The 27,449-nt window shown below is 39.3% G+C and overlaps 1 protein-coding gene across 2 annotated transcripts in view; it reads right to left on the minus strand.

Moving 5' to 3' along the window:
- Positions 1–27,449, minus strand: part of MYO3A (myosin IIIA) — a 105,457-nt gene that overhangs the window by 4,476 nt on the left and 73,532 nt on the right. Inside the window, exons 21-32 of one of the 2 annotated variants that reach the window (XM_059479651.1) lie at positions 26,232–26,359; positions 25,958–26,112; positions 23,747–23,826; positions 23,056–23,133; positions 19,942–20,147; positions 17,690–17,801; positions 16,911–17,073; positions 16,182–16,268; positions 12,946–13,069; positions 11,184–12,090; positions 10,390–10,528; positions 1,515–1,624 (exon numbers count right to left, since the gene is read on the minus strand). In XM_059479651.1, coding sequence (XP_059335634.1) covers positions 1,515–1,624; positions 10,390–10,528; positions 11,184–12,090; positions 12,946–13,069; positions 16,182–16,268; positions 16,911–17,073; positions 17,690–17,801; positions 19,942–20,147; positions 23,056–23,133; positions 23,747–23,826; positions 25,958–26,112; positions 26,232–26,359 — 2,289 coding nt within the window. Of the gene's footprint in view, positions 1–1,514; positions 1,625–10,389; positions 10,529–11,183; positions 12,091–12,945; positions 13,070–16,181; positions 16,269–16,910; positions 17,074–17,689; positions 17,802–19,941; positions 20,148–23,055; positions 23,134–23,569; positions 23,612–23,746; positions 23,827–25,957; positions 26,113–26,229; positions 26,360–27,449 lie in introns of both variants that reach the window. The other variant, XM_059479659.1, reaches the window with a different exon arrangement.

The following is a 27,449-nucleotide window of genomic DNA, read 5'->3' on the forward strand; positions in this document are numbered from 1 at the left end:
TTTGCAAAAGATAGAGAATTATTTTTTAAAAAATGCACTCATATTGTGTTTCTTCACATTCATATGATTTGGGCTTGATAATAATCTGTGAATGCCTGAAGGTCACAGAGATTTTTAACAAGGTAGAAAATCCGTAATAGCTGGGAAAGCTGACTACCATCCAAAGCTGACTACCATCTAAAGTTAGAGCTTAATGATTTACCCAAGGTCTAAGAATTTAACAACTAGTAGGTCTCCTTTCTAAGCTTCAGTGTATAGATTCTCTTATTCACACCTTATTGAAAATACAACTCATTGAAGGTAATATTGATTAATATCTTGAAAAGCTGCTGCTAAAACATTGATTAAAAATCTTCTGGCACTACTGCAGTTTTTGTTTGCACTGATGCCATGGTTGTTTTCTGGTACAGAGCTGGTCATATAACAAATTAGCTCTCAGAAAATACTATATTCCTGACCTTAATTTCCTAAATAGGCATTTACTTCAGAATTGTGCTTCTCAAAAATTTCTGAATACAGATTGTGTCATGCCTTTCATTTCAGTCCTTTCTATCAACAATCTTGCTTTCACAAAACAAATTTTATTCTTACGTGCAAAATTATTTTTAAAAATGCAATTTCTTTTCAGAATATCACTGTTCCAAAGCTGTGTTATTTCAGAGTTCCAGAATAAAACATAGCTGTGTTTGTCTTTTTTATTATGCCAGACACAGCCATCCCTACAGGCCCTGGTGACACCTTCTGCTGAAAGGAGAAGCAATTGCTATGGTTAGTTTATTAGCTGGCTTCTCACCGGCTGCTAAAATAGGTCACTAAGATACAGGCACCTCGAGCAAATCAGTTTAATTGCTTTTTTTGTTGGAAGTGCTTTCTGAGCTGCTTTTACATTTTCACTCTTTCTGCTTACTTTCTTGCCTTTTTTCCTATGTTTAAGGGCACTGAAGTCAAGAGGGGAAAGCAGCACTCGGTCTCTGAACTTGGACCAAAGGCTATATATAGCGACACTCAAATCCATTAGTCTCCTGAGCTGTTGGTGTTTGCCAATGCCTTCATAATCACAATCTGACACATTTGTAAAGGAAGTTACAGTGTGCATACTAATACAAATTATTTTAGTATTTGCTCTCTCTGCAAGATAAAGTACTAATTTAGATGCTCAAAATAGCTCCAAACAAACCTGTGCCTCTCCTGGTTCTCTCCTGTGACTTACAAAGAAACGATGGAGACAGGGCACTTGATTTGGGTATTGAAAATGCAAATGCTACTTATGCCCATAATGAAAATGTGTTTAGGTACAAAAGTAAATGCCAGTCTGACATAGCTCTCCAGTCTGGGTAACTCTGTACTTCCATTTCAAGTCTCGTTTGAAATTAAAGTTTGTGGCCTGCCTCCTTTGAGCAGGACACAGGTTTTATGCTGCATTAGAAAAGAATAATGGGAATTGGGCAATTAGAAAGATAGTTTAGGTGGGAATTATCTGACAGTTTTAGCCCAGAAAAGCTTCTTAAACTCACATGTATTAGAGTGTAGTAGGTAGAGTCTTCTGGATTATTTAATGTCTTGGGCTTCCGTGGCCTTCTGGGGGGTCTCTGCATTGGGCGAGAGTCTTCTACTTTGGCCACAACTGTAAAAAAGCAGAAGACAGCAAGGCTTATTTCTTCACAGAACTGGAGGCCTTTGGAAAAAAACAGGAGAGAATTTCACCAAAGGGAGAAAAAAATCCACAGTCACTTTTACTGTTTGCAGTAATTCAAGTAAACAACTAGTTTGGACATTTTCATCAGCAGCGAATGGGTTTATCCATTTGAGTCCTGACTGCCCACAGGGACAAATGCCACATAATAATGAATGCCAGGCTGGAACAGCCCAGAGGTCTGCCTGGCACAGGCCTGTTCTTCTGAAAAGGGCTGATGCTCCACATTCAGAAAAGGGCTCTGAAGGGTAATGGCTACTGTGAGGCCACTGCCTTGTAATGGGGACCTGTGTGGCATGGGTGATGTTTTTTCAGACTCAAGTCAACCTTTAAGGTGCCGAATGAGGGAACTAGCATTAGGCCTCTGTTTCAGAAGTCGTCGTCTACATTATCACAGTGAAGATTTTCCTCCAGGTGTCCTGCTGAGGCTTTTAATTTCAAGCCAAATCATGTGCCACTGGGCAACACAGCATGACCATGTCCATCACATCCTATGTAGTCTATGTTAGTGTACACAAATTCTGGTCTCTATTTCTACAAAAAACTTTCGACAAACATATGAAAAATGCCTTCACTCTAATAGAAATGAAATCAAGATTTTAACAAAAAATGGAACTACTGTCCCCTGGCAGTCGCCCAATTCAGAGTTAGACACTGACTTGCAGATTACATTGGCTGGTACATAAAGAACTAGAAAAATATCTGGGGTATTTGCTTTTTGAAAATCTGTATGCAATTCTGACAGTGCTCAGGTTCATAGGTAGTTTGTCACAGAGACAACACTGAGTGCAGGGTTCCTAATGCCTAGGAAGACCACAGAACTGGCCCTGGAGGGACAAATGAACAGCCTGGTGAGCCTGGTCTCCTTCCCTTCAGCTGCAGGAAATGTTAATGGTGACAGCAATTCCTCCATGGTGAAAGAGAAGGGGTTTGCACAGCAGCAGAACACCAAGGGCAGAGATGGGTCATGGGGTGGTGAAGGAAGTCACAGCACAGTGAACAGAGTGTCTAAGGTATCTTGCATTATCCAGTGAGGTTTGATCTTGTCCTTGTCCCATCACAGATATACTAAGGAAAGTCCAGCAGAAAAAACATCTCCTCATTCATAAATGAATATGGTGTGAGGTTGGTGTGGGGATCTAGAGCCCAGTGAATTACTAAAATGTTTTTTGCTGATATAATCAACTTCCACATGAAGTGACTTTAGGACCATTTTGTTCCCCTATGACCATCAGAAATCCTTTTACATTATAGAAATAGAAACTCTCCCATGTACAGCAGACATATTTTTAATTAAGGGTAAGGTAGCACAATAATTTAAAATGAAAAATGATCAGTAATACATCAGTGTTGACTCCTGCAAAATTAGCTGTTTAAGTTTTTTGTTATGTGTGTTAAATAAAGGCTTGTAAAGGTCATGGGTATACAGAGAAGCCAGGATGAATAATGTTAATTTAAATTGTATTTGGATAATGATTACATTTACTGTTTTAGTTTCTTATCTGAAATGCAGACTCCTTTTTCTGTAATGAATGAGCAAGTATCTTTTTAACATTTTGCACCTAAGAGAACAATGGTGTTTTTCTAAGCCAGGTTACAGATAATACATGTTAAACAATTAATTTTAGGTGAAATAAATTCATTTCAGTAACCTGTATTAAATATAAGTGAGATTCCTTGATTTTAATAGGTACAACAGGCTTGACTGGGCTCTTAATGTGGGTTGTTGCTACCTTGCTGTATTTCAAATGGGCCACCTGGAGTTATCTGACTTTCCATTTGTTTGAGAGAAGAGGCATATCTTCCCTATTTTATTTTTAAACACAACAGGAATCCAAAGTGGAAACACTACCCTAATAAAATCCCTTAAAATTCAGTGCTGTTGAATAGAAACACCTAACTCCCTGTCTGTAGGACATTCAAAAATTTTGACAGAGGTTATGACTGCATGAAAATCTAAAAAAAGAAATGAAGCCAATCTGGGGGCTCTAGGAAATTCCCAATGAAAAGGCTCTCATTATGCCTAAAGATTTTTTACTGTCCCCTAAGAATTCATCACCGTATGCTGTTACATTATTTAATTCATCAATGTCAAACAGATAAAGCATTATTGTATTCTAGATTACAATTATTCCAACTGAAATTACTTGTATACTTCTTGTGTGTGTACTTTGCATTTGCTTCTTGAGTATATGCTTTGTACATTCAAAAAATACCATTTTGACAATGATAAAGGTTTCAGTAAAAAAAGAGCTTTTCATCTCAGCTCTTGTGTTGTACATATGTGTAAGATGTGCAAAAGAATTGACGAGGAAGAAATACCATGTTGGGGCAGGCAATCTTCTAAGCTTGGACCTCTATCATTCCTTTTAAAAACTGAATTTGGACTGAAAATGAATTTCTGAGTTTTGCCTGAAAATTACACAGTAAAGTTGTAAAGTTTTGCTTTTCTTGTTTCACCAGAAAGGGAAGCTGTGAGTTCCTCTTGCACTTAGATTTGCATGTTCACTGCTACTGAAATTCAGAAGAGGTGGTAGCTACTTGCATTGGATAACACAAAGTAAAATTTGCTTTTATATGAGTTTCTGATAAATACAGAAATAATCTACTTAGTAAAATTAAAGGTTGGGGGTGTAAATTAAATACCCAAGTGTGATAAATGGTGAGTTTGATGGACTTGTTTTCCAGATGGCCTATACTTTTCTGCAGCAGGCAATGAAGCAGAAAGGAGGAGCGAAATAATTCACTTATTAACAGGGCAATGATGTTGCTTCTGAGTTCCATTACATAGAAAAGGTTTTTATTGAAGTCCAGTCTCTCCATAGGAAAGTCTCTTGTAGCTTATTGTCCCTTAAGACTTCAAGTATCTTTAGCAAGACCTGGCCATGTGCTTTCAATGCAAAAGAAAAACCAGTGTTTCCCCTCTAACAGTCATTTAAATTGATATTTTACAACACTGGTACAAAAAACATACCCACAGTAGCTGTTGAAGTGCTTTGGAAGTGCCAGATTGGCACTACCACCCCTGTCCTACTAGAAGGGTAACTAAGATGCACAAAGACACATGGAGACTTGCTGAAGGCTACACCCTAGTTATTCATTAGCAGAGCCAAGAACTGGGCTGTGCTGAGGCTCCCATCTCTGCTGCCAGCCCACACCTTGCTGTTGGATCTACCTGAAGAGGTGCTGTCAGTGCTGGGACAGCCCCCTTAGGAGCAATGTGTAGGAGAAACTGGAAACTTTGATGTGACACAGACATTCCCTAAAGGTTTATCAGGAGGAAGACAGATAGAATAACAGGTTGAAATGGGGGGTTTCTCCTCCTCAGACTTCCCAAGTGTATCGAGTCAGTACTTGGTTAGTCAAAACCCCCAAAAACACAAATGAAAGAGGTTAAGCCAAAGATGATAATAAAAGTTGAAGTTCTTCTCCATGTCAATAAATAAAATACAGAAGGGTCAGGAAAGGCATGTGAACAGTGTGACTGTGAGATAACATTCAAGAAAGTTTAGCAAATCTAAGAAAAATTCTTTATTCATATCAGTATCTCAGCTAGCTCATTTAGCACTACCACAAAGGTTCCTACCTAAGTTGCACACACACTCAATTCTACAACAAATTAATACTTTCACACTCAGCCCTGACTGAAAGCTCCAAATAGGCTGAAATGTGTATACAATATGCATGTTTATCCTGAACACCACCACAAACTGCATGAACTGAGGAGAGCTGCATGTGCTTGAAATGTTCAAGGATGAGCAAAAAATGTTTGAATAAAGATGAGTCAGTATCAACAGCCCTTTGGGTTGAACTGGCTGTACATTGTGACATACAATGATAAGCTTGGAAGACAGCAATCTCAAGGAATCAACATCTGTGGAAGCCAATGTAAATTAACTATGACTTACAACAGATTTTGTACTGAAGACTGGAGAAATAGTGGTTACAGCTGTGATAAATATCTAAGGGACCAAAGGTCTCTATCTATTAAGCCACCTGGAGAAACAGACAAAGCCATCTTCACATAATTGAAGTGAAATGTTACAGGCTTGATTTAGAGCTGGTCCACATCTTAGGGAGACAGAAGTATAAAGCCAGGCTCAGAATTAAGCAGGAAGGAAAACAAAAGGAAAAGCAGTAATTGTCTAGGTTTTGTAGAGGGAGTTGAAAGTAATCCATAAAAACAGAAATACAGCAACTGGAATTCCAGGACTTGATAATGAGAAGCTAATAGTTATTACTGCTTACAACATTGATGTGCATACCTTTTTACTGTTCTAATTGTACACAGCATGAGGATGCAACTACTCAAGTTTGGGATTTGCACTGAGAAAAGCACTGCTCTTCAATGTTCTGGTTAGTAACTTTTAGGTATTTTTAATTCATGGGATGTTTAACACAGCCAGATTTGGAAATTACAGCTGATGGCTACAAATACTTAGCAATCTGGAAAAAAACAGAGGGATTACTCTGGCACAGACCTAGAAGTAAAAACTGCAAGAGACTGAGAACTTTCAGATTGTGTACAGCAGAGGTTGGCAGTGTTCGATCTCTCACACCTAAGTCCCACAGCCCCACCAAGGGAAGCAGTTTCAGTGTCTGGCTGACACTAATACAGAATGACAGAATAATAAACATTGGAAAAGAACTCTAAGGTCATCAAGTCCAGCCTTGCCCACCTTGCCAGGTAGATCATGGCATGAAGTATCATGTCCAGCTGTTTCTTAAGTCAGAAAGTGACTTTTCTTAAGTCACTTCCAAGGATGGTGACTCCACCACTTCCCTGGGAAATCCATTCCAATGCTTAACAAGCCTTTTGGTGAAGAAATTCCTCCTGATGTACAGCCTGCACCTCCCCTGTTGCAGCTGGAGGCCATGTCCTCTCATCCTGTCTCCAGCTGTCTGGGAGAAAAGGCCAACCCAGACCTGGCTGCACCCTCATTTCAGGCAATTGTAGAGAATGATAAGGTCACTCCTGAACCTCCCCTTCTCCATGCTCCCAGCTCCCTCAGCTGTCCTCATCAGATTGTGCTCCAGACCCTTCACCAGCTTTGTTGCCCTTCTTTGGACTTGCTCTGGCGCCTCTCATTTCTCCAAGTCTGGTGACCCTGGATTTTCAAGAGAGGATATTTAATGGAAATGGCTGTATTCCACTTCCACAACCTCCCAGACCTTGTGCTCTGCCATGGATCTGAGCAACTCCCAACACAGATCTACATCCTGGCTGCATGGTGCCCAAAGGACCCCTCCTGTAGCTGAGAGCCACCAGCCAGCAGTGCTTGCCTTCCATTTTTCTCCAGTCCCACGTCTCAGGGCTCCCTGGCTGACTACTCACTTGCAAGGAAGGAAGTCTGGCTGGTGGATACTGCTCTGCTCAGCCAGTGCTACACATGCTCCCTTTTCCTTCCAAAGCCTACCCATTAAATTCCTGTAAATAGTGCTTTGACAGCCTACAGCAGGAGGAATCCTGGATGAAAACCCTGCTTGTCTTATTGCCTCATTTAGTTGAAAATGTCCTCAGCTGCATCGGGGTTCCTCACACCGATGTAAATTTAAATTTCATTCTAAATATAGAAAATTCTCTTCCTGAGATTTTGTACTTGAACTGTCATTTAATAAGTAGAGGGATGAGCACTATGATTCATCAGGAAAAAAAAAATTCCTCCCATAATGATCAAATTCCCCTCACTTCAGGTTTTGATTTCAAAAACTTGACAGTAGCCATTTGTGCATCTGTTCTGACACCACAGCAACCTAAGGCTCAGTAGCAGTCCAAGGGTGCAGTTCTGGGGTGCAGCCATTACATTTGGCTGAAAGCATGTTAGACGTAAATATAAACTACTCAGAGATTCTAGCCACGGGGAATTTTGGTTTTTCCAGGAAGCTTGTGTGGCTTGCTTTCTGCATTATATAAAAACAAAGAAACTCATTTAAGAACAACTTAACCTTGTGGATTTAAGATTAAATTAACCTTTTGCTCAGATGTTCTTTGAACTGCAAGCTTTGCATTTTTATTGAAAACAAACAAACAAGCAAGCCATTTAAAAATGTGAACATTTGTCACAGTATGCCATTGGCTGTCCCCTCAGTTCCTCCCCTTCTATGGGTAGCAGATGTAATAAAATAATGTGTTACTGCACAATGGCCACCTACCCCAGACAAAGGCAGCCAAGCTCTTCTATCTAGCTATAAAATACAATTCATGTGCAATTCATTCTGTAAAACAACATATATAACTAGTGAAGCTGATGAAAAAGTAAATAAGTGTAAATGATAGATGTAATTACAAATAAATAAATACCAGATGATTTAAAGAACACCAAAAGCTCAACAATCCTTGCCTTCATAAGAGTAGGACAGGAGAAGCAGCCACAGAGGGAAAGCTGTAGTAAAAGCATATCCTTCTGTAAATAAGTGTGTATAAATCTTACTATAACACATAATGTAGGCAGGTAGACAGGAAGGTTCCTCCCTGTTAATAAGGCAGTGGATCACCTCATCTACCTGCATCACTTCAGCATCACCATCTGCAGGACCTTACCTCAACTCTTTGGGGGTTTGTAGACATTTTACTATATTGCATAGAGGAAGAAAATACGATATCCAGAATGTTGGTAACTCCTGTGTTTTAGACAGTACAACTTAAATGAACTGAACACAGGCATATGTTTACTTAAATATTCTCTGCATCTAGTTAGATCGTGTTTGCTATGATAAACATCTACTTAAGACAATGCAGCTTTGTGATAAAGTCAGTTTCCAACTGGCTTAGAGGCAAACTGTGGAATTATTGTCTTCACTATTTTGTGCATTGGTCATAGCTGGAAAAGAAACCATTTGCCTGTCATGTGAATTACATTCAACTGTGGAAAAGGAAAGTTCACATTCTACACCAAGGAAGGTTTTTCAGTGGAGAGGTTAACACCCTTTACCACTGGAAAGCTTCTGCACTGTGACATGGCAGGGTTTTACAGCAGTGTGGCATCTTCAGTGATAAAGGGAAGAGAAGTGGCTGGCTGGTCACCCCTTTAGGCAGGGTTGGATGCACAGGTGACAAACCCTGGCAAGCTTTTGTCTCCTGTACAGCTACTTAAATGAATAGCAGTGTGAAGGGTAGACTTCACTGCATTTTGCACATGGCAGGAACATACTGGTATATTTTCACCTGGTTCACTTGTGCAATGATGAGATATTTAACTGATAAAACAAGGATTTGTATATTCCCTTTCCCTCTATCTACCGCTTTTCTCTAGTTTCTGTTGGAAACTGTGTTAGAACCAAGAGGTATTTTCCTAAGCATACATTTTTAATTTCTCAGGTTTATCTTGTCAAAAAATCAGCAGTATTTAGTAGAGGATTCAATATAATACCATTAATGACAATCACAAACCTTGCTCTGTCTTTAATGAAAGGTCATGGTACTTAGTTTTCCATTTCCCATTTCTTTTCTCTTGCAGACTCTGGTCTTGGAAACAGGCTGAACTGCACAGATTACATACCAGCAGCTGGTTTGCACTTAAGAGGTGTAAACACCAACCCTCATTTTAGCAGCTTGCCCATTTGAGAAGACTCCAAAGCAGGATTTAAGTACTTTTAAGATCTTTTCAATGTAGTCATGGGAACAGAAAGAAGTTTCATCGCACATGACAACTGAATCCACAATGTTATAATGAAAATAGCACAAGTAGCTCTGGGCAGTGAGAGACAGTTCTAGATCTTATCCCAGCTCTTCCCCAGAGGCAGTGCAGTGAGCTCACACAAGCCCTGCCACACAAATGGAGACACAGCCAGTTATCTGCCACATCTGCCCTCATCCTCCACATCTGCAGCCCAGGACATGAACTGAGAAAATTCCCTGTTACATCTATTCCAACAGAAGAGGTCTCAGCAGCTCAGTCAGGTCTTTGGGTCCTTTTGGTGGAGCTCAGGTGTTAATGATCTGCATGCTCAGAATCCCATGTCCTCTTTATTCTCCCAGTAGTCTTCCCCACTGCCACCCAAGCTGCTCCAAGCATGTTTGCATTTTGGGAACCTTCACTCATTGCCCATGTTAACCAGAATATAAATAACTCTGAAGTATATTTCTAGAGATCACATCCTCTTAAATGTGTGAGTTAAATGGATGCTGAATATTAATAAAACTTTATATGCAATTACAATACGTGCAATACATGCAACATACCCACCAACATGGGTAGGAGTTTCAGGTTTTGAATAACCTCAGTTGTATCTATAGATAGCTAAAAATTAACTCAGCATATATGTCATAAACTTTAGTAAACTGTTTGACATATTACCTAAAAAAACTGTTGTGTTTTGAAAGCATAGTCCCATATCACAACAACAGCACACACAATTGAAAGACAACTGAGTTAACTAGAGCCAATATGGAATTTTACCAAATAAAAGTATTCTTAGTGATAGTGTGTCTAGATTCATTCAGCAATCCTAAGCAGCACTGAAACAAAAGAAAAAAAAAAAGGTAAATACAGAAATCCCAACCAGGTGTGGGTATTTATCTGGAAACTGTGTTCCAGACACATACTGATACGGGGCTTAGTACAAAAATACAGAGCCAGAGTAATATGAGAAGCTGGAATTAACTCATCTACTTGTTCCCTGACATGACCAGGAGTAGCTTCTTGTCAGTCCTGTTTACAAATGAAAATTCTGCCAACAGTAAGGTTAAACATTACCTGACTGACAAACATGAGAAGAAAGCCGGCCATTAGCTTGCTTATCTTTGGACATCATCACAGGTCTCAGCTGATGGGACAATATCATTTCATTCAGTTTTTGCTGCAATGCTAAGTAATCTTCAGATAATTTTGATATCTGAAAAATATATTTTTACATTATTATAGAAATAAGTATACATGTTCCAAGGTAATCAAAGGTAAAATAGTGAATTAATTTAAAAGGTATTGCTCCACTGACTGCAGTGCACATCCCTACCACATTTACCTCCTCATTTCTTGAAAAAAATTAAGATGGGAAAAAAAAAAGACCTATAGGAAACTCAACACTGCACTCCAGTCCTATAGCTACTTCTCATTGGTTCACACACATGGGCAGATGGTGCCTTGCTGATGCAAGATTGCTTCTACTGCTGTAGGCATACTTCTCTGCACATGTGCAAGTCTCTGACATTGGCACAGTGGCTTTAGTTTCATTTCCAGGGACATTTCACAAGTGTACTGAATTGTAGGGACCGTGATGGGTAAACAAACATTTGGAAGGCAAAGCTTCTGCATTTAACTTAAATCAGATTAACATTATTTTTGCCAGTACTCTGACTTTTCCTCCTTCCTGAAAAGAATGTTTTCCCTTGCAAACCAAAACATGCATTTTCATAGAACACACATTACAAAATGTCTGTCTTAGTTGAGAGAGCAAAACCTTAGTGCCATAGAAGTCAGTAAAATAATTTTGCCGTTCTGTCACTGCTCAGAGTATTATGTTCCACCTACATTGCTTACAAGCTTCTTACCTGTCGTGAAAAGGCTGCCAAATCACAAGCCTCTTTCTCTGAGTCTCCCTTCAGTGTCTTAGAGTCTTCAGCCTCTGTACTGGTGCTTTCCCTACCTTTTGTTGTTTGGGAATTGTTATTTTGAACGTGTATTGCTTCTGTTGGCTCCTTTATTGTTTTCTCTTGACTTTTGCAAGGTAGTTTCCCTTCTTTTCTGAGTTGTCCTCTCCTTCTGTAACCCCGGTAATTGCTCTGAATTACTACTGCTGCCTTCTCTTTGTCTTCTGAATCTTGCTTTTCTGCCTCAGCTTGCTTCCATGAGCCTCTTCTCAGTGACTCTTTTCTTGTGATTCCTTTAGCTCCTGTAGGCATCACTGCTTCACACTTTAGGTAGTTTCTTTCCACATCCCTATCAGTTCTGGGCTGGACCACAGCAGATCCTTGATTTTGCCAGTCTGCACTGAGTGTATCTTGATTATCTTGCTCTTGCTGGAATGTAGGTTCAGCTGAGGTTTTGACAGAAGATTTGCTGGGTAACTCTTCCAAAGAGTCCTGTTCTTCACCTTCACTAACCTCTTCTACTGCCAGGTACTGCTTCACAGGAGCTGCCTCTCCTTCACTAAATGTTTGCTGTTGCCCCTCTCCATTCCCTGTGTCACTGTACCCACAGCACTTGCTGTCAGTGACAGCATCAGATTCATCTTGAGTCTCCTCACTTGGTACTTCTTCCAGTGTATCATTTTGAGCTGGCTGCAGTTGTGCTTCAAGGAATTCCACAGCAGATAATTCATCCTCTGCTATGGCAGCTGCTTCTTCTGTTCTAGGGAGGGTACTCTCAGTTGGACTTTCTTCAGGATCTTGAAGTTGTTCATCATTTTCCTTCGTGCTAGTGGTTGCATTTTCAATTTCTTGCTTTCTAAGTGATTCCCTGAATGGAACAGAGTTTTGGGCAAAAATTATAGCTGAAGGAGATGAAGAATAGAGACAACTTTACAACTACCTTTGGTGGTATTTGTATACAAACTAGCAATTTGATACACTGCAACATGGGAAAGATTTAGTGCATATAGCTGGAATTAAAGATAGCAATTTCTGTTGTTATATTACTATTATTATTACTAGTAGTAGTAGTAGTTGTTGTAGTAGTAGTAGTATCTCTTAAAGTGAAAAGGGATAATATTATCATCAACACCATCATCTCTTAAGTAAAAAGAGACATCCCTGTTAAAATTAATGGAAAATTGCCAGGAAGAGACTCTAGGTTGTGTAAAACAGTAAAGAATTAATAAATAATAAGATAAAACAGTACAGTATTAATTTAAATGTTAACAGAAACATATGGCATAAACCTCTTAACATTTCAAGAATGTATATATACACACAATCCTAAAGGTATTCTGTGTTTCCTCTGTCATCACCTTTGCTTATCTTGAACAGTGTCTTAAAACAAGAACAGTTCCTTGCAGATATCTATCTCATTCTTGTCTGAACATTTTTTTATTGTAAGCTAATTCCAAAGAGACTTATCTATAGGTTACATTAACATTACAGGCAGGTACAGTATTGTTGATTTTTCTCCTAAATGTGTCTTTATTCCTTGGGCTCGAAAAGATAAGAAAATTGGCTACTTCCATTAAAAACCTTCACATAAATATACATTACTTCTGCATACATATCTAGAATAATCCTAATTTTCTTCACTCTTATTTTATAATGTTTTTATTCAGTACTGTAACTACTGGAAAGGGACACGTTTGAGTGACATAAGTGAAAATAACGCTACCTCCTGCTTTGGAAGTCCTTCCTCTCCTTATATCCCCTGTAGTGAGACTGAATTGTTGTAGCTGCTTTGTTTCTTGTTTCAGTTAGTTCTTTTCTCTTCTTCCTGAGTAAGTATCCTCTGGCAACTGATATAAATTGTAATGCAAAACAACCTTAGGCAACAAGCAATGGATGCCACATACATTTCAGACAGTCAAATACTAACAGCATTAAACAAAAGCTAATAAGGAAATACGGACCAGGGTGCCTATTATGATTATGTTTCATCTGAAATGATTCCCATAAAACCTTTTTGATATTTCAGAAAGCTGTACCCATTCTACATGAGGATACAAACAAACTCTTTCTTCAAAAGAAAATTTAGGAAGATGCAGAATAAAACAGAAGCAGAGAGCTATACAAGGGCCTCTAGAACACAGTACTCTGAGCTTAATGTACCTGCTTTGCCTGATTCAGGCAATTGATTTGACTCTGTCTTTCATTTCCATGGGAAATGCCTGATTATCAGCCTATAGATATTACCAGGCTGTCAACTGGCACAGGCTTGGAATTAGCTGAACATTCAACAGATCAGAGAGAAACTGAGAATTTTATAGCTCAGCAGTTACAGAAGAGTTAGCTCGTGCTCCTCCTGCAAAGAGTGATTATTCAAAATGAAAAGGCTCAGCATGAAAGATATGCTAAGCTCCACAGTAACCAGGTGCACTGTGGCAGAGAAACTCCCTACCAGTGCTTTGTGGAGGCACAAGGGTAATTTTCTGGTTTGAGCCAGAAATAAGGACTCAAACATGGGCCTTCCCTGGGCCCCGTAGGCCTGATGGGTCACTGGGGCCTGGATGCAGTTGCCAGCACGTTGGTATCTGGTGCCATCTGAAGTGCTCCAGGACACCAAGGCATCCACATGGAGCTGGCGGAAAGAGCAGGACAGATGGGACTTTCTGGACAGGAAAATTTGGCTATACCTGGTGAAAGAGAGCTGGAGGCCAGACCAGATAACCAGGGCACCTTGAATGACACTAGATACCAGTATGAGGGCAAATGAGCTGAGCATTTGCTGATTTTGAATAAAATTATCCCAACCCTAGGCTCTACTGACTATAACAGCAGTTTCGACACCTAGATCACATTTAGACATCTACACTGAAGTGTCCTAATCAGAAACTGAATTGCATTCAGAATCTTGCTTCAAAAACTTTTGAACTTGCAAATAATTTCCTAATGGGAACTGGCACAGTCTCCACAGTGCTGTGATTTGGACAAATCTGCAATTAAGGATTTGGATAAATCCACTAATCCCTGGCAAAATAAAAATAACATAGTGTTTTGTCAAAATATTTCTGTTTAATTCCAAATGCAGTACCAAGAGTATGGGGATAGTGGATTCAGGTAACTTAAATATCCTGTGGACATGGTATATATCGGACTTTCTTCAGCTCTGCTGAGAGTGTTTTGCATCACAGTGAAAAGGTCAAGCTCACTCAATAATAAGAAGGGAGCATTAGCAGTCTGTTCCAACACATTCATATAACTTAGTGCTAAGTTTAATGTGCTCTAGCATTCCCCACTCATGACTTAGACCAGCCTGGGCTCCACTAGGTGCAGTCAATCGATGTAAGAAGGACCATATAAAATGGGCATAACTTACACCTTGGTAACTGGATATAGCAAAAACTGAATTTAACTGGATATAACAAAGAAACATAAATACTTATTGGAAGTAGCACAGTTGGATCTTATATTGCAGTCTGACAGAGCCTTAGAAAAGTGGAAATTGTAAAGCACTTGGAATACTTCTTGAGTTTCCTGGACTTCTGAGACAATTATCTTTCCACTTTCATATAAAAGCAACTCAACAGGAGTAGTTTTGAAACAAATCAAGCATGGCAATATAAGCTGCATCTCTTCTTTTTAGACTATTCTGGTTCACTTTTGAGGTTTTCTGGGAAGTTTGTAATGTTATACTTGCTATCTAAACTTTGTTTTCAAACTGGAAGAGAAGTTTTGTATTGCTTTAGAAATAAATGGGGGGGAAATGGAGATAGCTAAGTAAAAATGAACTTCATTTGAGTTTTGGCTTCTTGTGCACTGAAGAAGTTGAAATGCAAGACATGAAAGAAGGTGGACAAAAAGAAACATTTGGGACATTAACAGAGTAAAATGGTAAGTTTATACTTCTGTATTTGCTAAATATACTAATATAATTGGCTGCATTCAGATATGTAATAATTTTTGGCATGCTACTGGATTTTATGCTGGTTTTAGATTGTTTTCTATACTGATGAAGTTCTATCAACTGCAGTGAAGTGATCTTCAGTACACACTGGTCCAGTGCCATTAACGAATGCATCTGACAATGACTAAAACCAACACTGGTGGTGTTATATACTCATGAAGGCATATCTGAGGTTGTTTAAGTCTAGACAGCCTGGGTACTGGCAACACTAGATTATATTTGGGTTGCCATCTTTGTAATTACTGAAAATGTTGTGCAGATTTGTGCCAGCTGTTTTTATAGAATCATAAAATCATAGAATGGCTTGGGATGGAAGGGATCCTAAAGATCATCTAGTTCCAATCCTGCTGCCATGGGCAGGGACGCCTTCCATGAGATGGGATTGCTCAGAGCCCCATCCAACCTGGCTTCAGTCCCATGTCTCTCCAGCTGTACTGCTCCTGATTTCAGAGCTGCCTAGACTGTGTCTAGCTTGGGTATGTCTCTGCAGGGACAGGGGAGACCAAAGTACAGGGAGGAAAAAGGGGTGTCCCATAGCAACACCTGGGCCCAGGGTCATTATGGCTGCAAAGGAGAAACAAAGCCATGGCAAAAAAGACATCAGTGAATTTACAGCTTGCAGTCTTCCCAAATATAACCATTACTGATACATAACAAACCCAGTTCCTAATTGAGCAGCACACATACATTCATGATATGCAGACAGTGTTGTGTGGGATTCAACAACACCCACAGCTGGGCAGCTGTAGTACTCAGACTAGGAGTGACAAGGTTTGCTATGGAATTTGAGCATCCCACTTCATAGCAGTGGAAAATGCCCCAATCACTCAGAGGCACAGATAACAGAATAGTCACCCATTTCAGCCACTGTATATAGACATGCAATAGATAAGTTATATCTCAGAACGTGCAAATGAGCATAGTCAATCAGTATAGTGAGAATCTGGATCAACACACTGCGTATGTATAACACATTAAAAACCAAGAAAGCAAACAACTCTTACTTGCTTGAAATTTGATCATATATTCTTCCACTTTTTTATTATGCTTTGCATTTTTGTATTCTTTACGAGCAACATACCCCCTGTAAGCTGAAAAGAGATGTTAAAAACTAGGTAATACACTAGGTACAAAATGAATAAAAATATTCTGGAATTACAGACCTCTATTAAAATATTCATAAATATTTTACAGGCTTTATGTTTCAGAAAACATGGCAAACAAGCACAAATAGTAAATCTACATAAAAATACACTTTCTGGTTAATAAAGTTATTATGAAACAAATGAATATAAACCACAAGATAATCAGAATGTAAAATAAGATTATGTTTGAAAGTATTAAAAAAATCAGTTGATGCCTCCATCAACAAGGTAATTGGCCTTATTATCTAGGACAGTTAATATATTTTCTTTTCATTATTACATTATACAACCTTGTCAGTGCATGCCAGAATATTATTAATAAGAGTATCATCTGTGCAATCACATCCTTCCATTCCTAAAATTGCCTTTTAAATATAACACTGATAAATGTAATTTCAGTAAAGAGATTGTCATAAACTGGTTAAAAGAAATTTTTTTTCATAAGAACAGATATAACCAAGTATAAGAAATTTTGTCAAATGTAACATCAGGAAAAGAGCAAAATCCACATCCAGCATGCACATTCATCGATCAACTGTACACATGCACTAGCTTTAAGCAAAATGTTAAATGTTTTAAAGCTATTACCTGACTGTATTTTAATAGCACTTTGTTCCCTTTGTTCCTTTATCTTTTTGTATCTCCTGGAACCCAGCCAACCTCTGACATAAGCTTGAATCAAAATAATCATGTCAACTGTCTCCTTCCGCATTAAATTCAGCTGCTCCACATGATAGTATTTGAGGAATACCTTAAAAAGAGAAACAAACAAAAGTTTTAGTTACCTTCCCTGCCCATTATTCACTAGATCCATTTAACATCAGCAAGAGTTACAAGTTGGTTTCAAATGATGAACAGACCCTTCAGTTGTAGTACCTAAAGGATAATTCTTAGAGATAACATTTTCATTGTTTGGGATATTAGTTTACCTTACTCTTCTCTTCAGCATCTTTCATCAGTCTCTGCTTATTCATTTTTTTATTGCAAGATTTTTAAAGTTCCAGTGCAAACCTTCAGTCTGTAACTATAAGTCTATTTTCAAAACTACAAGGCTGACAGTTTTGTTAACCTCACAAATCTAATGTATGTTATATAAACATGATCCAAATCTGGAACCTTCAATTTCTCAGTTTCCCAATTTTAAACATAAAGGATAGTTTACTTGCTAAATTGTTTTTATCAAACATGAAACTCGCATAAGTCCTGAAAAATGGATCCAGAACAAGGGTTGCCAACACATTCCTGGTGTGTATTAAGGACTTTGCTTTCTAAAAAGAGTAGAGACCAACAGCTACTCCAAACAAATTGTTTAATATGTTAACAATGGCATACTAGAATGAAGAAGGTACAGTATATTAGAAAATTACTTTAGTTTTTCCAAGAACCCAGTTGTCAAGGTGGGCTTTTTCCAAGATGGCAGCACAGGTCTCCGGGCTGACTGGAGGATCATCATTTGTTTTGTAACAGATGAGATAATACCTAAAGACAAATACATGATTCTTTGTTTGAATAATGGAGGATAATACATGCAAATACATTTAAACCATGCTTTTAAGTAATAAAAACAATTGCATGAAAGAAAACATAGCACTGAAAAAGCCAAAACAGCATATGAAAGAAAGTGCAGTTATTTATACACAGTACTAAGAAACTAAATCAAAAGTGGATGAGTGAGATATTACACACCCTGGAGGGCTTTTTAATTCTATACCAACACCAGAAGCTTTTTAAAAAGAATTCAACCCAAGTAGAACAGCACCACATCATTTCTTTCCTGCTCACTACATACCGTGAAAGTGATTTCAGTGGCAATATAAAAATAAAATAAAAATATTTTAAAAGCTTTTCTGTCTAAATTATATTATTTTATATTTAGAAATATCACAAAAATTTCCTATCTTGTCTCATGTGCTAGACCATCTGCCTTTGAGATACTTAATATCTGAATAGATGCTGAGATGAATCCCAGCTCTTGTTACCTCCTTGGAATCAGTTTTCAGATCCTTTTGGAACATGTAAGTGCCATTGTGACACATCATCTGTAAGCACTTAATCTGGCAAACTCATTACTCAGAATTAATTCTGACTAGGAAAAGAGGTCACGATGCTCACTCATAAAAATTACCTGTGATACACCAGCTCAGCTGCTGGATAGAAAATGTTTGTTCCAGGACTTTCCAAAATGCTCTATAACAAAATGAACCATATCTATCTTGGCTTTTTTAATTTAAGAAAATTACATTAATTATATGTGCTTCCTGACAGTACATTCTGGTTTTCTTGTTATTCAGCCTTTAAACACAAAGCCTGGGTTTACCAGCTTTAAATGATGGAAACAGTTTGCTCATGGAATAATAAAAGAGACAATGTTGATTTCTTCATTACCACCTACAGTTCCCTTTTTTTCTTTTTGTAAAACACAATGAAATGGCTTATTTTTATTACAACCAAATAATGATGCCATTATCTCAGGTCTACCTGTAACTCTCAACTACTAAAAAAAAACCCAAACCCAAAATAAGACATAGATTTAATAAAAATTCTTTTTCCTTAGAGGGCCACATCCCCAGTGGGAGTGATCTGCACAGTCTCACTGTAATCAGGGGCACAGTCTCTAGAGACCTACCCCATTATGTTTACTGCTTTCATCTATGTTACTTGAACAGTTAAGTTTGGGATTTTTTTAAATAAAAATCTGTTACCAAAAGCTACAGCACATCATGTAGTGATAATTATCTCTTTCCATGCTGCACTCTTCTAAAAGCTGCATTCTTCCAAAACAGCAACAGTTCCAGGATTATTTTTTTCCAGAAACAGGGCTTTAAAAACATCACTTTGCTGTTCCCCTCTCATCTCATGCACCTGCAGCACTCTGCTACTAGCTCTCTCTTTCTAGTGCACTATTTCTTTTAAGTGCTTCTGTCCAAATAGGTGATGCTTACTTCTTCCTAGTTTTGATCTCTGTTCCATACAACTCTGTTCTGACTGAGTCAAATACTCAGGGTCTTTATTTGTAAGAGAGAAGTACAGATTTTTGGGGAGGAGGAAGAAGGTAGCTAAAGGAATAATACAACCACACTGAGTTCATTACTCTGCTTCTTAACAGAAGTGACTAATATTATGAATTATATTTTAAACAACATTATGCAGTTTATTGCACTCAATAAACTTTTCAGCCCTAGACTAGGAATCCCAAATGATCATCTACCCTTGCACAAGCAGATGTTGCACAGTGCTGAAACTTGGGAGCTAGAGAAACTGTGGTGTTCCTTGGATGCTGTGGCTGCAAATTCTTGGCTTTGATTTGAAGTAATGCATTTTTAATACTTAAGTCCTTGAAGAAACTTGCAGAGTATAAGCAAGTAAATTTCTACCCAAATGCTCAGAGAGCCTGAATCACAGAAATCATTCTGTGATTCATCATCTTTCCCTACCCATCAAAAACAGGTTACCAATCTTGTGCCTGAACTACTCTTGGTCATTCTGTATATAACCTTCTTTGTCACAGGAAATGTCTTTGTATTTATTTTCAAAGACCATGCCCAAAACAATGCTGGTGTTTAGCAAGCACTGGCTGGCAACAGTAGGAGAGAAAAGAGCTTCTTCACGTTGATGTTACCGTTTTATGAAGTTAGCGAAGAGTATACGGTGTGAGTATCCCTGCCTGCGGATCCGTGCTGTCTCCAGGATTCCCGTGTAACGCAGCTGAACCAACACTTTCTCTTTGTCAAACTTGTTTGCCTGCCGGTCGTTGTTGGGCTTGATGCACCTGACAAAATGGGGCTGGCCAACAACCATTTTGGATAGCAAATCCATCAGAGAATACTGCAAAAAATAACAAGAGATCTGTCACCAGCATACTTATGAAACTGGTATTTAGGTCCATGTGTAGTTGAAATTTTATTTCATATGATCAGAATCATGTCCAAAACCATATACATGTCATTAGGCTGATAGTTTAAGAGTAGATGAAGTAAATGACCCCCAAAAAATTCTAGCTTTTCTAAGCTAGAAAAGCTTCTACTAGTTTATACTACTTGCGAGAAACACTGATTCCAAATAAATGTACTAAATTTCATCCAGGATATTCTCACAGATTTCCATGATGTCCAGCATATGATAGAACACTTGCACTCACATTTACTTGCTTGGAGCTTTGCTAAGTAATTACAGCCATTTTTCTTTTTATTGTTGTCACCTATTTGAAGACCTGTGTTCACCAGAGAGTAAATCATCCCTCTATGGATAGGAAATGGCACAGCAGCAAGCCAGTAAATACTTCAATTCCTTCACTAGACTGGAGGAAACCAAGGCTACCCCAGAAGAAGGGCTGGTTGAACTGCTCTGATCTTGGTGTGTCCTGTTCATTGCACAGACTGATGGTGATACAGTAACTGCCCTGCCAAGAGGAAACTTCCAAGGAGGGCAAAGCTAGATCACAAATCCAAAGCTGCAATTTTCCCACCTCCCCAGAGTACCAGCCTAGCAGAGACGATGCAGCTTCTCCATGCCAGCTGAGGGGAATCTGACTGTAAACAACCTCGACTGGTGTTTTGAAAAATTGCTTCATGGGAGGATCAAATTAAAACACAAATGAAGAGGCTCATTCCTCAAGGTTCAATCTGACTCAACAGAAAGAGGCAGCCAGGAGGTAATGCAGCTCAGCAGTAGGTTGGTTACATGAAACCTGTGTAAGACGTCAAGAGCCATATGTTTCCTATCAAAATGTGCAATTCCGTTCTGGACAGAAGCTGCACCATACAGCAAAGTGCTTAATTAGCTCCATCACCAGTGTGCCAAATGAACACAAACAAGTAGGACACACTAATGGATATCTTTTTTTCCATGCAGTCTGAGGTGGCATATGTTTTTCTCAGTCACCCATAGATTTCTGTGTATGAGTAAACCAGTGGGGCTGAAGGTGGATTTTCATTTAAGAGCATTAGCTATCATGATCTAAGCAAGGATGTCCATGGCAGAAAATAGTATCAGAAAAGTGTAAACATAATTAACTCATTTGCAGCCTCTGATGCTAGAAGTGCTGATAATGCACTGAATCATAGACATTAATTTGAATGAGATTCAATATTTTTTTCCATCTAGAATATTCAAACAGTATATAGCTTTCGACCACTGTGGTACCTAAACTGAAATTATCCTTCACAGTCCACAAAGCTGTGCAACTGTATCTAAAAAAGAGAGATCTGCCTCCTCATTGTTCTAACATAGATGTAAGTGAACTCCTACAGGCCATAAAATCATAGAATATATTGACTTGGAAGGAACTCATCAGGATCATCAAGTTGAACTCCTGGCCCTGTGCAGGACACCCCAAGAATCACACCATGTGCCTGAGAGTATTGTCCAAAAACTCCTGGAACTCTGCCAGGCTGGTGCTGTGACTGTTTCCTTGGAGAGCCAGTTCCAGGGCCCAGCCACCTTCTGGGTGAGGAACCTTTTCCTAATATCCAACATAAACCTCCCCTGATTCAGCTTCGTGCCCTTCCCTTATGTCCGGTCACTGGTCACGAGAGTGAAGAGATCAGTGTCTGCCCTTCCTCTTCCCCTCATGAGGATGCTGAAGGTCACAGTGAGGTCTCCCCTCAGCCTCCCATTCTCCAGGCTGGACAGACCAAGTAACTTCAGCTGCTTCTCATAGGGCTCCTCTCCAGACCTTCACCATCCTCATCCTCATGGCCCTCCTGTGTGGACTCTAACAGTTTAATCTCTTTCTTACATTGTGGCACCCAGAACTGCCCCCAGCACTTGAGGCGAGGCTGCCCCAGGGCAGAGCAGAGCAGGACAATCCCTCCCTTGCCCTGCTGGCCATGCTGTGCCTGATGCCCCCCAGGACAGGGTTGGCCCTCCTGGCTGCCAGGGCACTGCTGGCTCAGGTTCCTGCTTGCCATGGGCCAGGACCCCCAGATCCCTTTCTGAGGGACTGCTCACCAGCCTCTCATTCCCCAGTCTCTACACACAATCAGGGCTGCCTCATCCCAGGTGCAGAATTTGGCCATTGTCTTTCTGAATTGTCATATGATTTATTGAGGTCTCTCTGCAGGGCCTCTCTGCTCTCAAGAAGTTGACAGCTCCTCTCAATTTAGTGTCATGAGCAAACTTGGCATTCCTTTGAGCTGTGCACTAAATTCACCATGAACACTCCCTCAGCCACTTTATGGTTTGCTGGGAGAGATGACTAAACAAGAGTTGGAAATTCAGAGCAGAACCAGCTCTGTGTGCCACTTCAGATGCTCTTCACTGCTATTTGCTGTTTTAGGACCAGCAGCAGAGCCAGTGCTTGGGAAGATCCAGAGCACTGCTGAAGGAGCCACAAGGATGAACTCTGGGCAGCCTCTGTGCAGTGACCATTGAGAACTTTCTCTGGAGCTCCTGCTTTGCCCTCTTTCTTAAACTCTTAAGGAAATGCTATACCACTAATGTCCAATCTCCCTTTATCTTCTTTGGTGGAAAAACAAGCAAGTGAAAGATTAATATTGATCATCATACATCATCATGACAGCAATGTGGCTGTGTAATCAACTACAGTTAAAGATGAAACATCACAATCTTCTCGAGGTATTTGTACTGCACAGACTGCTGCATCATATATGCAGTTCACAAACTCTAAAATGGATCACTACTGAGTCTAACTCAACAGGTGCATTTCAAAAAGCAAAAGAATAAACATTTTTTTGTACTCCAGAAGTACGTATTAAAAGATCTGATATCTTACTCTAAAATAAGAAGCAACTGTCTGTGTTTTCATGCTGGTTGTTTCTCTTGGATGATGTCCAGTATCTCCTGCTTCATTCTATAAAGATGAAGAAAAAATTACACTTTTTATCTCTAGTTAGCCTGCAGTGCCCTTTCCAATGCCACAAGAAAGCATCCCTCAGAGAACATAAATAATTTAAAAAGTATTCTAAACAGCAAAAGTTACAGCATGATCACTAGCACAAATCAGTTACACCAACACTTTTCTACACAATACACAAATATTCAAACACACAAAGGGCACAAGTTGGTAACACAGCATCTAATAACTGCCACAAATAACTGGACAATGTCTGAGGTTCTGTCTGTTATTTCATCATCACTGTTAATTCGACAGTTTTCTAAGAAATGTGGCTATATTCCACACCAATATTTTCTCTTTTTGCTACAATACAGCTGGGAAATAATAATTTTTTCCCCCTGAAGTTGTTATAAAACTATAGCCAGAAAGAAGGGAAATGTTAGGTTTTTACCTCACGGAAGGAATATGAATTGCACAACACAAAGATATCCAGCTAAACAGAAAAGAAAATAGAAGAGGGAGAAAAACCAAGGAAGGGGTTACTCACTTACTTTCAATACCATAACAGCTACTGCCTTTCTAGTTTAAATTAGGCTTCAATGCAGAATCACAAAATCAGTTTTCTTACCTTTGTATGACTGATTGATTTTTGGGAGGTCCACATTTGATAACTGATTGTAGTTTTGCTTTTGGTGTGTGCCAGGTTACCTATGGGAAGATGAAAGAAGGTAACCTACCAATGTGCTTACATCTCATCTAAACTAAGAATGACCCTGAACCACCTTATTCATGCCCCCAGTGCAACCATATGATTATGAAGGTCATTGGCTTTTTCAGAGTGTGTCCTCATTTCCCCTTTAACCCTTGGGATGCAATGAGCTCTGAAGAAGTTGCATGAACACAGAACATGATGTTTTATTCTCCTTCAGCTCATATGTCATCTACTAGATTAAAAAAAAAAATAAACAGACTACTATAGAAGGTAAGATAGATACATCTTAGAGCATCCTTGTGGTTTTACCTTAAGAATGTTACTGTACTATTCTAGTTCTAATGCTACATATAAGTTAAAGAAAAATGTGCTAATACCCTTCTCTGGCCCTGAGGAAAAGTGACATGGCATGACTCAAGTTTATGCACCTAAACTCTACTCTTTACTTCACTTTCAACCCCTGGTAAAAATAAGATTGTATCTTTCCACAGAACTTGCTGGAAACCATCACTGTCCTGTCCTTTCTCTGAAGTGTGGCTCAGCATTCCTGGAAGGCTCATAGCTGACATGGACTAAAACTGTCCCAGGGAGGCATTCTAACCATTAATCAGAATGAGCAGCCCTGTGGGAATGTTTCAGCTACTATTCACTGGCTCTGTTTGGTTTATTAGCACAGGCAAAGTCTTAAAGCTCTAACTCTGGAACTCTAAGCCAAGCAATACCTTCATTATGATGACCTTGAAGGACTAGGTGCATTGGCATGCTTTGCACAGATACTGTTTTTTTCAAGGAATAATGAAAATTCTGCTGAGCTTTCCATCATGCCTCTCTGTATTGATAAACTCTAAACATTGCTGCATGCTGCCACTGCTTCTGCTAATAATATAAAAACTCTGGGATCTCCCTCTCCCCTGGGAGAGCCTGTATCTCCCTGTGCTCAGCTACTATCAGGAAGAGGTGGATAAGAGCTGGAATAACAGCTGCAATATGTGTCATGGTAATGCACCTGGTATTATGTGATGATACTAAGGCCTAAACCTCCCTGGGGTTCAGCTGAATATCACAGGGTGGGAAGGAAAAAGAAAGGATTACTCACAGCTAACTTTAGCTATCTGAAAGTGACTTGTCTAGAGAATCCCTGATGTATTCAGTGAGGAGAGACACCTTCAGAGGAGATTTTTCCCATCCCAAGAGAAACACCTGAGATAGTCAAGATGGGTGGGACTTTGGGTAATTCTCTGCAATTACTCTGATTCTAGATAAATAACACAGATCAGAAACCTAACTTTAAGTTGGCTGTAGCTGGAAGGTTTGAGTCAATTTTGAAATGCTACATGCAGTGTTTCACAATATTTTACAAGAAGACCAAAACAGCCTTCAGAGTTATCTTGCAAAACATGAAGACTTAGATCAGTTCTTGGAACTATTTGGATGCTTACTTGGAATCTATGGAAATTATAGTTTAGTATATTAGCAAATATCAAGAAGTCAAAAAGTTCAGGCAAGGGCATTGAGCTCTGTGCTTTTCCAGGAACACTCACTTAAAATAAAATTCTAAGACCAAATTTTACATTCTAATAGCAAAGCTCCCTTTGTAAAGAACAGAAGCCTTGCCAAAAGCTCAGCTTCTGTAAGTTATGATAACATTTTCATTTCCATTAGGCTCTTCCAATTCAGCTTTTCTGTTCTGCTAGAAATATGTCTCCCATGTAATTGTACAAGAAAGTAATGTTGTAAAGTACTTACTATGTATGGCATCAATGCCATCACACAGGGAGTACTACAACACAATAACAAACTGGTTGGAAGGAGACTTACCCATCATCCTGCAGTGGAAGGCAGGACACTTTGCAAGGACATAGTTCAAACAAGGTGCAATTTAGGAGTAACTTCTGTAGAGCCAATTTTATTCCTCCACCTCTACTTACAAATTTCTTCAGGAAGAGCTTACTACAAGGACCCCATTGGTTACCTATTGTAAAGAACTCTAGGACTGAAAATGGAGGAGTGTCTTCTCAGTCTTTGCAACAGATGTTAGGAGCCCCAATCTTTGTTCTCTACCACTTGGAGATAAATTGCACTGAGGCAATTTATATATGCCCTGTCTAAAACAGGCCAGTGACTTACCTGATCCTTCCTGTTCAGTACTCAGCTCCCTGTCTTGATCCCCTACCCTGAAGACAGGACCCTGAAAGAAGTCTCTACCACTTCCTTGGCACTTGACCAGACCGATATCTCCCCTGCAGCTTGAGACGGCTGCAGCTCCATTCAGTATAGATTCCATGGTTGGAGAGTGAAGCCACAAAGTGTACAATGTCATCAATGAGTGTTCACATGAAACCTAGCAGTGGTCATCATGAAGGCTGGAGAAAGCCAAAAAGATCAGCACAGAGCAATACCTGTTTTTGTGAGAGGGTGAGTTACCAGCTGTCGTGTCAGGTTGTTTTCAGATGATCGCAGTAGCAGCACAATATCAGCTGGCAGAGTATCTCTGTTTTTGGCTAGGAATCCACTTGCATTATATAGAACCTGTTTAAAAAGTGCATTTATAAATCTTCTCGATTTTGAAAAGTAATTGTAAATTTAAGCTTTCTGGAATAGGGCTTTTACTTTAACAAGATACACAAATAGTTTTTCAGCCATCAGGCTCACTCACTTCTAGTCTACTTTTTTGATCACTGAAAGTTCCACCTTTTCAATACTGAGATACGATGCAAATCACTAAAAACAAATCTATAATTCCAAAGTAGCTTGAAACATTTATTTTTCCTAATGCAGGCAGATGTTTTAACCTGTGTGGATTTATCACCAGGACAAGTGTACTGCAGTCCTCCTTTACACCTGTACTTGTGCTAATGCACAATTAACAATGCACTTGATTTCAACCACATCACACAGCATTGCCCATATGACTGTACAATCTTTGTGTCTATTCATATTATGCTGTACTGGACCCAGGACTTAACACTCCTTCCAGGGATTTCTGTATTAATTGTAGAGGAAGTTTGCAGAATCACAAACTGCATATTGGCAACTGAGATCTTTCTAAAAATTCCAAGAATCGTGTACCTAATTCAAAATGTAGCTTCAGGGTTGTATCTTGATGGTCTAAGAGATTCACAAGAAAACCTGACCTGTCAAGAAGGATAGAAGGTACTGGGACATAATGTTTTGAAAAACCCATCACAGAACAACCCAGCAACACTCTTAAATTATGAAAAAGCTTTGTAAAGGAAGAGGAAATAAATAGTTCTCCAATTCCACAGAAAGCTGGACTAGGGGTAATGAATTTACATGGCAGCAATGGATACATAAGTTAGACAGCAGAAGAAACTTCCTAAGGAGTTTTTTGAACACTGGGGCATTGGTGTAATTTCCCATATTCAGTGGTTGGTAACAGGAATGGTAGAGGGAGACCTGGCTTTCCACTCCTTGCAGTGAGTTATGCTGTGCTGGTAAAATGCAATTCAGCTGGAGATGAGGTCCAGAGGAGTTACAAGAGGCTCCTTGTAGCTGGCTGTCTTACACAAGGGGTAAGGTATTTTCCATCAGCTGATGGGCAGTATTTGTCTCCTCCCCGGCCAGCTGCTCCAGCACTGCACAGACCCAACATGGTTTC

Source organism: Ammospiza nelsoni, chromosome 1 (assembly GCF_027579445.1).
Source record: "Ammospiza nelsoni isolate bAmmNel1 chromosome 1, bAmmNel1.pri, whole genome shotgun sequence".
NCBI lineage: Eukaryota > Metazoa > Chordata > Aves > Passeriformes > Passerellidae > Ammospiza > Ammospiza nelsoni.